This window comes from Culex quinquefasciatus, chromosome 2 (assembly GCF_015732765.1).
Source record: "Culex quinquefasciatus strain JHB chromosome 2, VPISU_Cqui_1.0_pri_paternal, whole genome shotgun sequence".
NCBI lineage: Eukaryota > Metazoa > Arthropoda > Insecta > Diptera > Culicidae > Culex > Culex quinquefasciatus.
This window is the reverse complement of record NC_051862.1, coordinates 151,272,445-151,286,948: the sequence shown is the minus strand read 5'-3', so window position 1 is coordinate 151,286,948 and position 14,504 is coordinate 151,272,445. Positions and strand designations below refer to the sequence as shown.

Below are 14,504 nucleotides of genomic sequence, written 5' to 3'. Positions count from 1 at the left end.
TTTTAGTCCGATACTTGAGTGATGAAGACCGCTGAATCAGCTGCGTCTTCGACAAAGTTTCACGTGAGGTTTGAGAGTGTTAGTAAGATGGGTGTGAAGCCAGGATTCACCGTGGTAAGTGATGCGGCCGGTCAAATCTATTTATATTCCTTAATTCTTCGTATGTTCTTGGATTCATTTTTGGAAGCTTTCCAATTCGGTTCACCAAGCTTTTTGTGGTGAATTCTGGTCGTGTTGAAAGTTTAATATTCGCCTAAAAATTATGCAACCAGTGTTCTTGAATTCAACTTGCATTCAATATTGCATTTTCCTGTTCTTAGGTTCACACAGATTCCAATCAAGTTTCTTGGATTCTTATAGCATTCTTAATCCTTCTAGCCAACTAAGCCTCGATGGTCTGGTAGTTAGCATTTTTGTCTGCTGACCCAAAGGACGGGGGATCGAACCCCGCCGCGAGCTAATGAATTTTTCGTTCATATTCAAGTGTTCAGAATTATTCCTTCTTTCCATAATTTCTCGATAGGGGCAGATGGGAATCGAACCCAGAACCTTCCGCTTACAAAGCGAACAGCGTAACCATTCAGCCACGCCTACGCCTTCTTGTATATTTATGATTTAAAATTTGTGAAAAAATATATCATACTAATTTTTTTTTATCAATCACTAGAACCTTGGGCAAATCAAGACAAATATAATGAATATAGACAGCATATACATGCATTTTCTGCATAATGTTTTTAACGACTTCGGTTAAAACAGGAACAGAACAAAACAATTGGTACACCAATTTCCAATTTTTTTGCTTTACAATCTTCTGTACCTATTCAGACTGTAGTCCCGATTTTCCCAGTTGACAATATTTTGTTATAGATAAATTATTTTAAATTTTACATGGACTGATATCATTATATTTTTTTCACCTCTTGTTTTTTTGACATTTTTAAAGAAATTTCTCAAGCTTTTCTACACGGAGAGACCGTGCTCAGAAATTTTAACAATTAATATTGTTGATTTTACTTTCGTAAATTTTAACAAAAACGTACTTGTCACTGTCAATTTTCAGTTAAATTAACCAAAATTTAGTATTAATTTAATAACCTGTTTGTTGAAAATGCTAGAGGCAAAAAGCTAACAGATTTCCCGAACTCGAATGATCGTGCTCGACTGTTAGCTTTGGTTTTAGGAAAATCAAAAATTTTGTTGGTTGAATATAATTTACATTTGGTTGAATATTTAAAAGATGAACTTGGGTTTGTTTACGTCTGTCATTTGAAGTCAGGATTCGATCGAGAGCGGTCGATTTGTTGAGTTTGTGTTGTTAATTGTGAAGTGAGAGGATGTGAAAGGTGAAACTTACACTATTTAGCTAATGTTGAAGTGGCAAATCAAAGTGTTGCAACTGGGGAGGTGGAATTGGTGAGTAGGTTTGTTGATGATTTCTTTGCAGGTGATAAACTATGACAAGCAAGAGCGAAGGTCGCCATGAGGACCTCTAATGCGAGTGAGTTGAACACGTTATAAGAATGTTTGATGGAACGAGAGGGCAATAGAAGGGAAAGGCGGGCCGACTCTTCACGGATAATGAGCCCGGGCAAATTTAACAATATGTTGGTTAATCCAAGTAAGTATGGGTTTATTTTTCCACAATAATTTATCTAATGTGATTCTTATTAGAAAACTGAATCGTTAAAAAGCTTCGTGCTTACGACGGATAAAATCTTAATGAACCATTTTTTTTTTTCAGAATCATCAATAATAAAATACACAGAAATGCGTACACATGCCAACATAAAAAATAGAGATGAAGTAAAATATAAAAAAAATATATAAAATATATAAAAGAAGATAATTATTATCTTGAAAGTTTTGTTGCAATACGACTGCTCAATAAACTGGTAAGTAAAACTAAAAATATTTTTTTCAGGAATCGGAGTACGTTGAATAAATTGAATCAAATGCAATGAAAGTTCGCTGCCAAAACTAATTGTTAAATTAATGCAACCTTGGTAAGTAGCATTATTGATATTTCTTTTTTATATATTACATTTATTTACGTTCCTTTTTTCAGTTTATAGCCGAAATTAAGAATTTTGTATCAAATTACTAATACATTTCACATGTCTATTTGCAGCAAAAGGTTCACTTTAGTGAAAATTCTGTGTCCAACCACAAGGAAAATAACTAAACCTGAGACCATTGTAGATGATGATGACTTATCGGATGATTTCACAGTGATGGTAAGTGGATACAACACTTAATTTTATACAACATAATACAAATATAAGCTTAAAACTTGGTGAAAATTTTGCTCGGTTTATAATTTTAAGGAATTCACGAGAAACTTAACATTTGTAAAATGTTTTTTCATTATTTTTTTAGATTTATGCAACGTAATTTTTTTAAACATTAATCAAACTTTACATGTTTTATAAAAACAGTTAATAAAAAGTTTTGTTTTTATGCTTTTTAACAGTAATTTAATAATTTCATACTAAAAAACAAAGTAGTACAAAACGTAAAATTTTTAGGCAGAATAAATGCGAAAATAAAAACACTCAGCATTTATTTGTGAGGCCTTATTACAAAATTTACCGAAAATTCAATAAAAAATTACTAACAACAGCTAATTATTGACTACATGTACGAATATTTTTCTGTATTCAAGTAAGACAATAGTTAAAATATAGCTAGAAATTCGGCCCAGCCCAGATAATTAAAAAAATATATATCAACACTTACATAAATAATGTCTAATTAAGAAATGTTTTGTTATAAACCACTAATAATTTACTGCATGCAAAAATATTTCGGTTGATACAACGAAAAAAAATTGTTGAAAAATAGTTGAAAAACATTTCCCAGCCTGTTTTTAACAGAATATTCCACAATATTTCAGCTGAAAACAAGAAATTTTTAGTTAATTTTCTGAAAAAAATATTCTAGCAGTCGACTGCTAGAATTTTTTTCGGCCATTTAACCAACAAAAATTGCAATTCCAACTATTTTTTAGTTAATTTTAGTTACTGGTGGTCAGCAATTTCGGGTTAACAAAATCAGCAATCGATTGTTGAAAAAAAGCTGTGTAAAAAATTAACCCATACTTTTAGTTAAATTAACCAAGATTTTCTTAGATTTGCCCCGGCCGGTCTCTCCGTAGTCATTTAAAAATATATATAATAAATATATTTATGAAAAAGTTATTAAATTTTCATCTCATTGGATACAAAATTGTAGTTCAGAACAAAAAAAGATCAATTTTTAATTTATTTAAGCTATTTTAAAACTGTCGTTCTAGTTTAGATTGAAATGTAGATTATCAGCAAATAATATTAATTCTATTATTGTAAGCTTTAAACAAATTACAAATATAATGAAAACATAGATTTTAAAACTGTTTCAAAAATTTCCCGCGATTCCAAAAATATTTTTTCCGTTTCCCGGGAAATTCAACACCCGGGAAAATTGGACGCCCTACTTTTGACCTATGGAAGTACGGGTTTTGAAGCTGTTGTAAAAAGATAAAGATATACAGGTTTTAAAAAATCCATTTTTAACGGTAATTTGCACATGCTATGAGGCAAAGTCAAACCAATCTTAGATACATACAGCACATTTTGAAGTGTTTCAAAAGACCTTCCGAATGCATCTAAGAGAGTTGGAATTGATCAAGTTTTACGGAAATGGGAGCGATTTTATGATTTTTCATGTTTTTGGACCCCAAACTTCAATACCCGTTTTACCCCACTTCCCTTTGTCGTAGAGGGCTCATATTTGGCATGAGTTCATCTCATGTATAGACAAACAAACGCTGAAAGTTTCATCCAAATCGGAGCACCTCGATACGACCTCTAGAACAAACCGAGCAAAATTTACAAATAATGCCTCTTAAGGGGTTAAATACATGTGAGCAATTCTCTACCAAAACCGGAAATGGATTTTATTTGTATTTTTTGATTTGGCTCAAACTTTGTGGGGGCCTTCCCTGTGACCAAATAAGCTATTTTGTGTCATTGGTTCACCCAAACAAGTCTCCATACAATTTTGGCTGCTGTCCATACAAAAATGGTATGTAAATATTCAAACAGCTGTAACTTTTGAGTGAATTTTCTGATCAATTTGGTGTCTTCGGCAAAGTTGTAGGTATTGTTGAGGACAATTGAGAAAAATATGTACACGGAAAAAAATTTGCAGATTTTTTATTAACTTTTTCACTAAAACTCAATTTCCCAAAATACGTATTTTTGATTTTCGAGATTTTTGATATGTTTTAGGGGACTAAAATCCGCAACTTTTGAGCTATAGAGAAACATGGTCAAAATCTGCCGCCAAGTTATCAATTTTGAAAAAATAGTGATTTTTGGAAAAAATCAAAATTTCATGCAAAAACAAATTTGAAATCAATTTTTTATGCAAAATTGAATTTGCAATCGAAAACTACTTTACAATTTTTTTGATAAAGGGCTTCGTTTTCAAGATATAGGCACCGAAAGTTTGATTTTAGCAAAATATTTGCAGTTTTTCGATTTTTAAAATAGTGACCATGAGCGACCATCTCTAAAAATATTTTTTTTTGAAAAGTTCAGAAAATTTGATATAAAATTGTCTAAGAGACATTGAAGATTGGACCTCGGGTTGCTGAGATACAGCCGCTTTAAGAAAAAGAAACACGAAAATTTAAGTTTTCTAAGTCTCACCAAAACAACCCATCATTTTCTAATGTCGATATCTCAGCAACTAATGGTCCGATTTTCAATATTAATACATGAAACATTCGTGAAATTTTCCGATCTTTTCGAAAAAAATATTTTGGAAAAAATTAAATCAAGACTAACATTTAAAAAGGGCCAAACATTTAATATTACGCCCATTTAAAATGTTAGTCTTGATTTAATGTTTTTCAAAATATTTTTTTCGAAAAGATCGAAAAATTTCACGAATGATTCATGTATTAATATTGAAAATCGGACCATTAGTTGCTGAGATATCGACATTAGAAAATGGTGGGTTGTTAGAACTTAAATTTTCGTGTTTCTTTTTCTTAAAGCGGCTGTATCTCAGCAACCCGAGGTCCAATCTTCAATGTCGCTTAGACAATTTTATAGCAAATTTTCTGAACTTTTCAAAAAAAAATATTTTTAGAAATGGTCACTCATGGTCACTATTTTTAAAAATCGAAAAACTGCAAATATTTTGCTAAAATCAAACTTTCGGTGGCTATATCTTGAAAACGAAGCCCTTTATCAAAAAAAATGTAAAGTACTTTTCGATTGCAAATTCAATTTTGCATGAAAAATTGATTTCAAATTTGTTTTTGCATAAAATTTGGATTTTTTTCCAAAAAACACTATTTTTCAAAAAATCATAACTTGGCGGCAGATTTTTTGACCATGTTTCTCTATAGCTCAAAAGTTGCGGATTTTAGTTCCCTAAAACATATCAAAAAATCTCGAACATCAAAAATACGTATTTTGGGAAATTGAGTTTTAGTGAAAAAAGTAAAAAATCTGCAAATTTTTTTCCGTGTACCTATTTTTTATCAATTGTCCTCAACAATACCTACAACTTTGCCGAAGACACCAAATTGATCAGAAAATTCACTCAAAAGTTACAGCTGTTTGAATATTTACATACCATTTTTGTATGGACAGCAGCCAAAATTGTATGGTGACTTGTATGGGTGAACCAATGACACAAAATAGCTTATTTGATCATAGGGAAGGCCCCCACAAAGTTTGAGTCAAATCAAAAAATACAAAAAATAAAAATGGTCGAAATCGGCCGATTTCGTAGAGAGTTGCTCATGTAGAAAATCACAAAATTTTATATTTCAGAAAATTCACTAAAAAGATGATTTTCGATCACTCCTGAAAGTTTAATGAAGATATTTCATGACTGAGCTGAGTAAAAGACTATTTAGTTTCACAATTTTGCCATGAGCAAAGCGAACTATCAAAATTTGTGAACGTTTTTCTCAAAACACCGAGTTGATTTACGGGTGCCACGATATCTCGAGATGCGATGGACCAAATTGACTGAAATTTGGGGTGAAAACTCCCAAGACATATCCCGTGTGCATGACGAAGCCCGATTTGGAAATTTTGATTTTATAAAAAATACAAAAATCAAAAACTGACGATTTTTTATATGAAACATCTCTATATTTTTTAAAAATTAAGTTTTTGATAATCGGCCTTCGTCATGCACACAGGACTGGTTTAACGAGTCTTCACCAAAATTTTGAGCCAATTTGGTCGAAGCTGTGTTGAGATATCGTGGCACCCGTTTGTTGAAACTGCTAATTTTAAATAGCTATATTTCGGCAATGATACATCCAAATTTCTTCATATTTATTTTGTTAATAAATGAAAATGTATATGTTAATGCCCTGCAAAAAGATTTACAAAAAGTTTAAATGTGTGCTCATACCAACCTCTGACATTTTTGACGATTTACATGTATGTAACCCCTTAAGATGCAAAATATATATTTAAAAAAACTAACAAAAATTAGGTACAGGAATTTTATGATAAAATGCAAACAATTTTTTTTGCAATTTTAACCTTTTTTTTATTGGTAATTCTCTATCAACTCACACGAAATCGGGAAAAGTTGCCCCGACCCCTCTTCGAATCGACGGTATCGTTCTATCTTGTCGTTTGTCGCTTTTTGACGTTCCAAGAAAAGCGCGTATCAATGTAAACAATAACAAACTGGTTTTGTTTGGCTGCTCGTTCTATGCATTGTCGCAGAATTTGGTTGAATTAAGTTACCGGAGTCTCAAGTTATAATCAAAAATGTCAACAGTAGACATGCATGCAAGTGTGACAAAATGGCACCTGTCATAAAATCCCTTCGGCAAGATGTCACTCTTGCCGGGTGCGTGAGGTAGTGCAAATTTAACGATTTTTGTTGAATATCTCAGGAATCAAATCGATTTTTTTTTTGCGGATCTCTAAGGTCAAAATTGTTCAAAAAAATTGTAAATTTTGTACTGAATAGTTAAGCACCAAGTTACGGTTAAATGTACAGTGTTTGTGTTTGATGGTTCCACTTACAGCCAAAAGTTAACTAATTACTCAACACAAACCGTCCATACTATCACTTTAATTGATGTGTTGTGTTTGCCATAATCTCCGGGTGGTTTATAATTGTTATTATGGCCAGACAAGGGGGGTTCACCAACGTAAGCAGCGTAAGTTCTCAGAATGCTTATCAAACTCGCTGCTTGGTGAAGTTTGTCGAGAGTTGTTAAAATTGTTCAATGTTGGGGTCTTTTAAAAATAGTTTAACATTTTCGTCTTATTGAACAAATAATGTTTACATAGAAAACCTTCACAAACAATAACCCGGTCCGTTTGGTGGCTGCGCCGGAATACCCCGTCGATTCATCCTGCAGGAATGCTCTTCAAGTCGCGCTGCCGCCTCCACGGTGTCGTTCACATTCCGCTGAGACCACAACTTTTCCGCAACTGCCGACACTCGCGGAAAGATCCGCTGCAGAATGTTCCGATCGTTGACCACTTCACCCCACATGCACGCTTCTCCGCCCATCACCAGTTTCTTCTGGTCTTGTGTTCCGGGGAAGGCCCGCGGCTCACAGTTGTAAAACTTTTGCCAGTCTCCACCCCAGCTGAGGTGATCGAGGTACCAACAGGCGGATAGTAGTGCCGGAAGGCCGTCGCCGGTGATTTTCTTGAGCAGTTGCTTCTGATCGCCGGTCCAAACCTGGACGACGGTTCCGTCGGGAAGGTTGTCAGCGTTTTCGTACACTTCCTGCCAGACTAGTGAGCTTTTGTTCAGTCTGTCTACAAGATCGACGACCCGTCGGGTGAAGCGTGCCTGCAGGATTCCGTAATCGACGATCTGGTTGTCGTCCATGAACTCCGTGATGTCGGAATTGCTTTGCCAACAGTCGAAGGCCACTTCGTCACCACCAAGGTGGAAGTATCGATCGGGGAACACTCCAGCCACTTCTTGGAACAGCCCGGACAGGAACGCGTAGGTGGACTCTTTCGTGGGATCTATGGGTCCAAGTTTGCCAAAGCAAGGAGTCAGCAGCTCCGGATGAGATTCTCCCCATGATCGAGTGTGGCCGGGCGTGTCGAATTCCGGCATAACCCGAATACCTCGCAGACGAGCCTCTTCCAGTACAGTTTGAACGTCCTCGGGGCTGTAGATCATTGACCGATGGTAGGCCCCCTTTTCGCTCAACTCTGGAAATTTCACACTATGATAAGGAAAACTTTGGTCGTCCACAATGTGCCAGTGGAACACGTTCAGCTTGTTGTACGCCATGCCGTCCAGGATTTGAAGAAGAATTGGGAGCGATATGAAGTGCCGAGAAGTGTCCACCAGAAGACCTCGGTGAGGAAACCTTGGTCGATCCATGATAAGGGTCGAGTTAATTCGCAACTAAAATCAAAATAATTCGTTGAATATATTTAAACAATAGTGTCTAGGCAGTAGTTCAAATATTTACCATTCCACTCCAAGATATAACCATTTGCGAGAACGATTCCAAAGCACGAAGGATTCCCCAAATTGTACTCGATTGTAGTTTGTACTCAAATTTGTTTAAGGATATTCGATCTGCAATCAACAATAAAATAAATAAACATTTTTTCTTCGCAAAAATATGGTAGCTTTTACACGACTCATCCATTTCAAAATAGGGCCACTCTTCACAGGGTTCTTTTAGGTGAACTTCTACTTCATCCAGAAAGCCCTGCAAGCAAAAAAAAAAAACAAGTCAGTTTGTTCAATCTCTAAACACTTTGCATGCATACAAAGAAATTTGAATCATCCAACGTCGCTTGCTTGGCAAACAAATTTCTCGAACCGATCGCATTGGTTTCCGTGCTGCCAACATCGTTCGCCACACTGAACACAATTCCGTAATATCTTTCGATTGCCTTGTCCAGAATATCGCACGTATGACCGGTGACCTTAAATTGAAACGTAACTGGATCTATGGCAAAGTAGTTTTCGGTCGATGATTGCACTTTTGGTTTCGGCCAAATTTCCCCTTTAAAAACAAAACAATTATCACTGAAATTTCACAAGTTAATCCTCCTCAGCATTATACCTCGTGTGGCTTTCACTGCTGGTCCTGGATCGACCACAAATGAACAGGACACGCAATTCAAAACTAACCAAAATGTCACCAAACTTGTAACGAGCTTCATCATTTGAACTGTGCAACCCGATCAGCTGCGGCACTCTGCCACTGTTTGGCGAAGCTTATCTTACCTTTATACCGAATTAGTTGTCAATCAGGTGCTAAGTGCATTCATTCATAAACCGAGTAGTTTATTTCCAAGTGATGTTAACCTATCACTTAGTTCGAGTGGCTTTTTATTGTTTATCTGCTGGAGCTACTGCCTTTTGTAATCCTTAGCTATAACAAGGTGGTAGAAGTGGTTGAAGTTTGACTGAAGGGTTAGAATAGTTTTATCAAAGGTTCAATAAACAACTTTTTTTTTGCTTGTTGGGTTTTTAGAATGCTTTTGACTCAAAGCAATTTCATAATCACCAAAAAGCAAAAAAATGAAAATTTTGTTTATTGGAACTTTATAAAAAAAACTCTTGATATAATCTTTTTATTTACATTGCTGAATAATTATCCTAAAATACGTACTGAAGAAAGATTGCAATTTTTATCAGATTATGTCAGATCAGATCAGGATATCATTGGTTAAATATTTTGAATTCATTTTTTAGAAATTTCGTCACTGGTTGATGGGAGTAACGGCTTAAAAATGTTTTTTTTAGTTTTTTAAAGAATTTCTTCTCGGAAGAGAATAAACGTAATGTTGCGGAAAAATTCAGGGTCACCCGTATTTCGATAGGTTTTGCCTCCCACAGAAAAAAAGTAGAATTTTGGGAGGTTGAAAATTTGGTTTGTTGAATATCTCTCTTTTTTGAGTGTAAAAAGTAATGTGTAAAATTGTTAACCTGATGAAAACTCACCGCAAAATTATGGAGGAAAAATGTTTTCATCAACAAAAAAAAAAAACAAAAGTGAGTTGCTCTGAGCAGTTCTCTACGAAATCGTTTTTTTTTCTTAAATTTAATTTTTGTATTTTTTAAACCGACTGAAACTTTTTTGGTGCCTTCGGTATGCCCAAAGAAGCCATTTTGCATCATTAGTTTGTCCATATAATTTTCCATACAAATTTGGCAGCTGGCCATACAAAAATGATGTATGAAAATTCAAAAATCTGTATCTTTTAAAGGAATTTTTTGATCAATTTGGTGTCTTCGGCAAAGTTGTAGGTATGGATATGGACTACACTGAAAAAAAATGATGCACGGTAAAAAAAAATTTGGTGATTTTTTATTTAACTTTTTGTCACTAAAACTTGATTTGGAAAAAAAACCTCTTTTTTATATGTTTTAGAGGACATCAAATGCCAACTTTTTAGAAATGTCCAGGTTGTGCAAAAAATCTTTGAGCGAGTTATGAATTTTTGAATCAATACGCTTTTTTCAAAAAATCGAAAAATTGGTCGCAAAAATTTTTCAACTTCATTTTTCGATGTAAAATCAAATTTGTAATCTAAAAGTACTTCAGTGAAATTTTGATAAAGTGCAGCGTTTTCAAGTTAAATCCATTTTTAGGTGACTTTTTTAAAAATAGTCGCAGTTTTTCATTTTTTTTAAATTAGTGCACATGTTTGCCAACTTTTGAAAAAAATATTTTTGAAAAGCTGAGAAAATTCTCTATATTTTGCATTTTTGAAAGTTTTTAATTGACCCTTAGTAGCTGAGATATTGCCATGCAAAGGTTTAAAAACAGAAAAATTGATGTTTTCTAAGTCCCACCCAAGCAACACACCATTTTACAATGTCGATATCTCAGCAACTAATGGTCCGATTTTCAATGTTAAAAAATGAAACAATCGTGAAATTTGCTGGGGTTTCTTACAAAAACCACCCTTTTTACAATCTTCCGGACTTTAGTCAAAATCGTTTTTTTAGCATAACTTTTGAAGTACTTTACTAAACTTCATAATTTTCAATAGGGACTTATGGGACCCCAAGACGAATCGAACGAGACCAAAACGGTCCAAATCGGTTAAGCCAGTGCTGAGATAATCGAGTGCATATTTTTTGGTGCACAGACCCACATCTCTACACACACACACACACACACACACACACACACACACACACACACACAGATATTTGCTCAGAATTCGATTCTGAGTCGATAGGTATACATGAAGGTGGGTCTAGGAGGTCTAATTGAGAAGTTCAGTTTTCGAGTGGTTTTATAGCCTTTCCTCAGTAAGGTGAGAAAGGCAAAAATAGTGTTTTTTTGCAAATCAAGTTTTAGTGACAAAAAGTTAAATAAAAAATCACCAATTTTTTTTTACCGTGTATAATTTTTTTTCAGTGTAGTCCATATCCATACCTACAACTTTGCCCAAGACACCAAATCGATCAAAAAATTTCTTCAAAAGATACAGATTTTTGAATTTTCATGCATCATTTTTGTATTTTTGTATGGACAAACTAATGATGCAAAATGGCTTCTTTGGGCATACCGAAGGCACCAAAAAAGTTTCAGTCGGATTAAAAAATACAAAAAAAAATCGAATGACCGGAATCTGAGAGAATTGTTCAGTAGTTGGAAAAATGCCAAAGTAATTTCGATTTTGAAACCAGACAAAAATCCTGCTGAAGCTTTGAGCTTTGCTGAAGCTTTGAATTTTGATCCGATTTGACTTCCAATTGACTTTTTAAAAGTCTGGCTTTGAATTTTACTCACAACGCTATTGATTTACATAAAATCTCGAATAAAATAAAAAACTTCTTACCTTCCCTCACTTACCTCTGGCAGTGTACCGGTTGTTTCTAATAAAAGCACTTCATCGCTCTCGAACCCGCCATAGGGCGCAAAGACTAACTTTTTAGCACGTTCAGCCGGTACATTCTATCAGTAATGCACTGTGGGCGTGGGGTTGTGTAAGATCGACCGACCGTTAAAACTTGTTGAAACCAGCGCGTCTACAGCACGTTTTTGGTTCGAAAGTTTTCACTTTCAATGTTACTGTAGTAGCGGGTGGTAACCGTATCTGGGTGTAACTCTGTGATGTAGTATTTTGAACTTCTTTCGAATTGAATCAAGTTCAAAGTGACCTCCGCCAACGATACGTTTTAGATCCCTCACACTTTGTTATCTCGCGTGCCAAACGGTAAAGTTCTTCGACTGATGAGGGTGATTTACAAAATCTGATCTAAAGAACCGTCGTCAGCAGGATTTCGGTCGTCCGGAATATATTAGTGTTAAGACTCTCGAGGAGGAACCCTCTTCGCGAAGGGTCTTCACCCGGTTGAGTTTCACTTTGAAGGGCCACTTCTAACTCAGTATGAACTTGCCGCATGGATCTCTTCATAACACAACTTTGGATTTTACCGGGATTAAAAGTTGCTTGTGGTTGCGTTTACCAAATTTGTACCGAATGCTTTTGATAAATTCAAAGGATTGTGATAATATTCAATTAACATATGCTTGAAATAACGAATTAACTTTATTTTATTTAAGGCATAGAAAAATAAGTTTCAATCAAAAGTATGTAGAACATATCAACTAGTAAGAAATGCAAATTGTAGTCAAATGAAAATTAATAATATCAAAGTAAACAAACGAAACCAAAAAACCCCAACACAACATTGTGTTACTAAATGCAAAATACAGAAACGTAATTCTCTCACCTGGCAGTGATTTACGTCGTCATCGTCATTGGGTCCTTTTCCCCCAATTAGGGCACGCGCCCCCCTCCTCAAAAGTCCTCAATTTCGCGCGCCAGATCCGACAGCATTTCCAGAAACAGTTGCGAGTGGGAATCGTCCGCCGTTCCCGCTGGGCGTCCACCTGGGCCACAACCGCCACCACCGTCCTGGGCCGAGGACGATTCACCGCGGCCACTCCGCAGGACGGCTTCCATCAGCCGCGAGACGCGTTCCAGTGTGTGCTGTGGGCGGGATGAAGATGATGATGATGGAAAGTGAGTTTAATTAAAACGGGATCATAATTAGCATAAATTAAGGTGGACACAATTTTCGGGAGAGATCTTGAAGCGGCGCGTACAGAATAGTGTTGGAATAGAAAAGTTGTCAATTTACTTTATAAAAAGTGATACGAACTTGTTTTAAACAACAATCTCCCTATATTTGGCTACCAAAATTAAAATCAACAATGTTCGTAAAGAAAATTCTAGTTTTTTTTACCTGGAAAAACAATGTTCCTATATGGAAACCGAAGGTAGATCAGAAAATTTTACAGTGGTTTAATTTTTGGCATTGAAAATTGAATCAATAGTTCCCATAAAAATGAGGGAAAATTATGAAACAGTAATAGTACATTATTGTTCAACTGCAAATTCAACTTTAGGTCCAAAATAATTTTCGGATTTTTTTTTCAAAACCTATTTTTGCCTAAACCAGAACCTGCGTGTTATTTATATTATATTTTTCATAAGAAACTGCTGAATTATCTTCAGTTTTTGGTGATTTTTTATTAGGTTCACATTTTTACACATTTTTTTATGTAATATTACTAAAAAAAGAGGTAAGAGAGCGTTCTTTTACTACGTAACGCGAAAAAAATAAGAAAATTGCATGTGCGTGTATGGTTATACGGGCAATTGTTTCTCTTGCCTCATATGGTCGTCTTGCCCCACTTTACCCTACAGCAAATAAAGAAAAAGAAGCAAGTGAATTGAAGTTTTTCAGGACGCATCTAAACAGCCCCTCATTTTCTAATGACAATATCTCGACAATTAACGGTCCAATATTCAATGTTAAAATGTGGAACGTTTGTGAAATTTTATGATCTTTTCGAAAAAAAAAATATTTGAAAATTGCGAAATAAAGACTTATATTTCAAATTAACGTAATATTGAATATTTGGCCCACTTGAAATGTTTGTCTTGACTCCAAAATTTTCAAAATATTGTGTTTCTTTTTCATTGATTCGCTGTACTTCAGCAACAAGAAGTCCAATCTTTAATGTCTCATAGGCAATTTTATTGGAAATTTCCTAAACATTATGAAGACATAATTTTCCGGAATAAACACTGCAGTCGACTCTCTGGCTGTCGATCTTCTCGATATCAATATTGCTCCATGTACAGATGAATTTTTCAGTCCCTTCAAATTGTATACTTCGATTCTCTTCATCCCTCGATATTTTTTCTTGCTTGAAGGATCTCTTCCTCGACGGTCCCATGGATTCTTTTTGCTTTAAAAACTCCTCCGGTTGTCAATAATTTCACTTTTTCATGGCATGCGTGGACATTTGTCTTTGAGAAACGAAGCTTTGAAGGGTGTTTGACTTTTGTTTGTTTGTTTGTTTTTTTTTGCTGGTCGTTGCCATGATTCTCTTACATCCCGGGCAGACGGTAATAACAAAATTAATAATATTTCAATAACAAATCCTGTTAAAATAACAAAAAGTGTTATTATTTTATCCTGAATCTCAACTTCAAGAAGAAAAA

The 14,504-nt window shown here is 34.9% G+C and overlaps 2 protein-coding genes across 2 annotated transcripts in view; both read right to left on the bottom strand.

Moving 5' to 3' along the window:
- Positions 1–6,991: 6,991 nt before the first annotated feature.
- On the bottom strand, positions 6,992–9,213 carry LOC6050452 (beta-hexosaminidase subunit beta). The gene is made up of 5 exons (XM_001867023.2): positions 9,086–9,213; positions 8,787–9,025; positions 8,650–8,725; positions 8,480–8,589; positions 6,992–8,412 (listed from the first exon to the last, which is right to left on the bottom strand). Exons 1-5 carry the CDS (start codon positions 9,186–9,188, stop codon positions 7,333–7,335), a joined length of 1,608 nt encoding a protein of 535 aa, XP_001867058.2. The 5' UTR covers positions 9,189–9,213; the 3' UTR covers positions 6,992–7,332.
- Positions 9,214–12,523: 3,310 nt separating this feature from the next.
- Positions 12,524–14,504, bottom strand: part of LOC6050451 (protein disks lost) — a 190,842-nt gene continuing 188,861 nt past the window's right edge. The window contains exon 13 of the mRNA XM_038250137.1: positions 12,524–12,980. Within this exon, the coding sequence (XP_038106065.1) occupies positions 12,789–12,980 (192 nt within the window). The 3' untranslated portion in view covers positions 12,524–12,788. The remainder of the gene's footprint in view (positions 12,981–14,504) is intronic.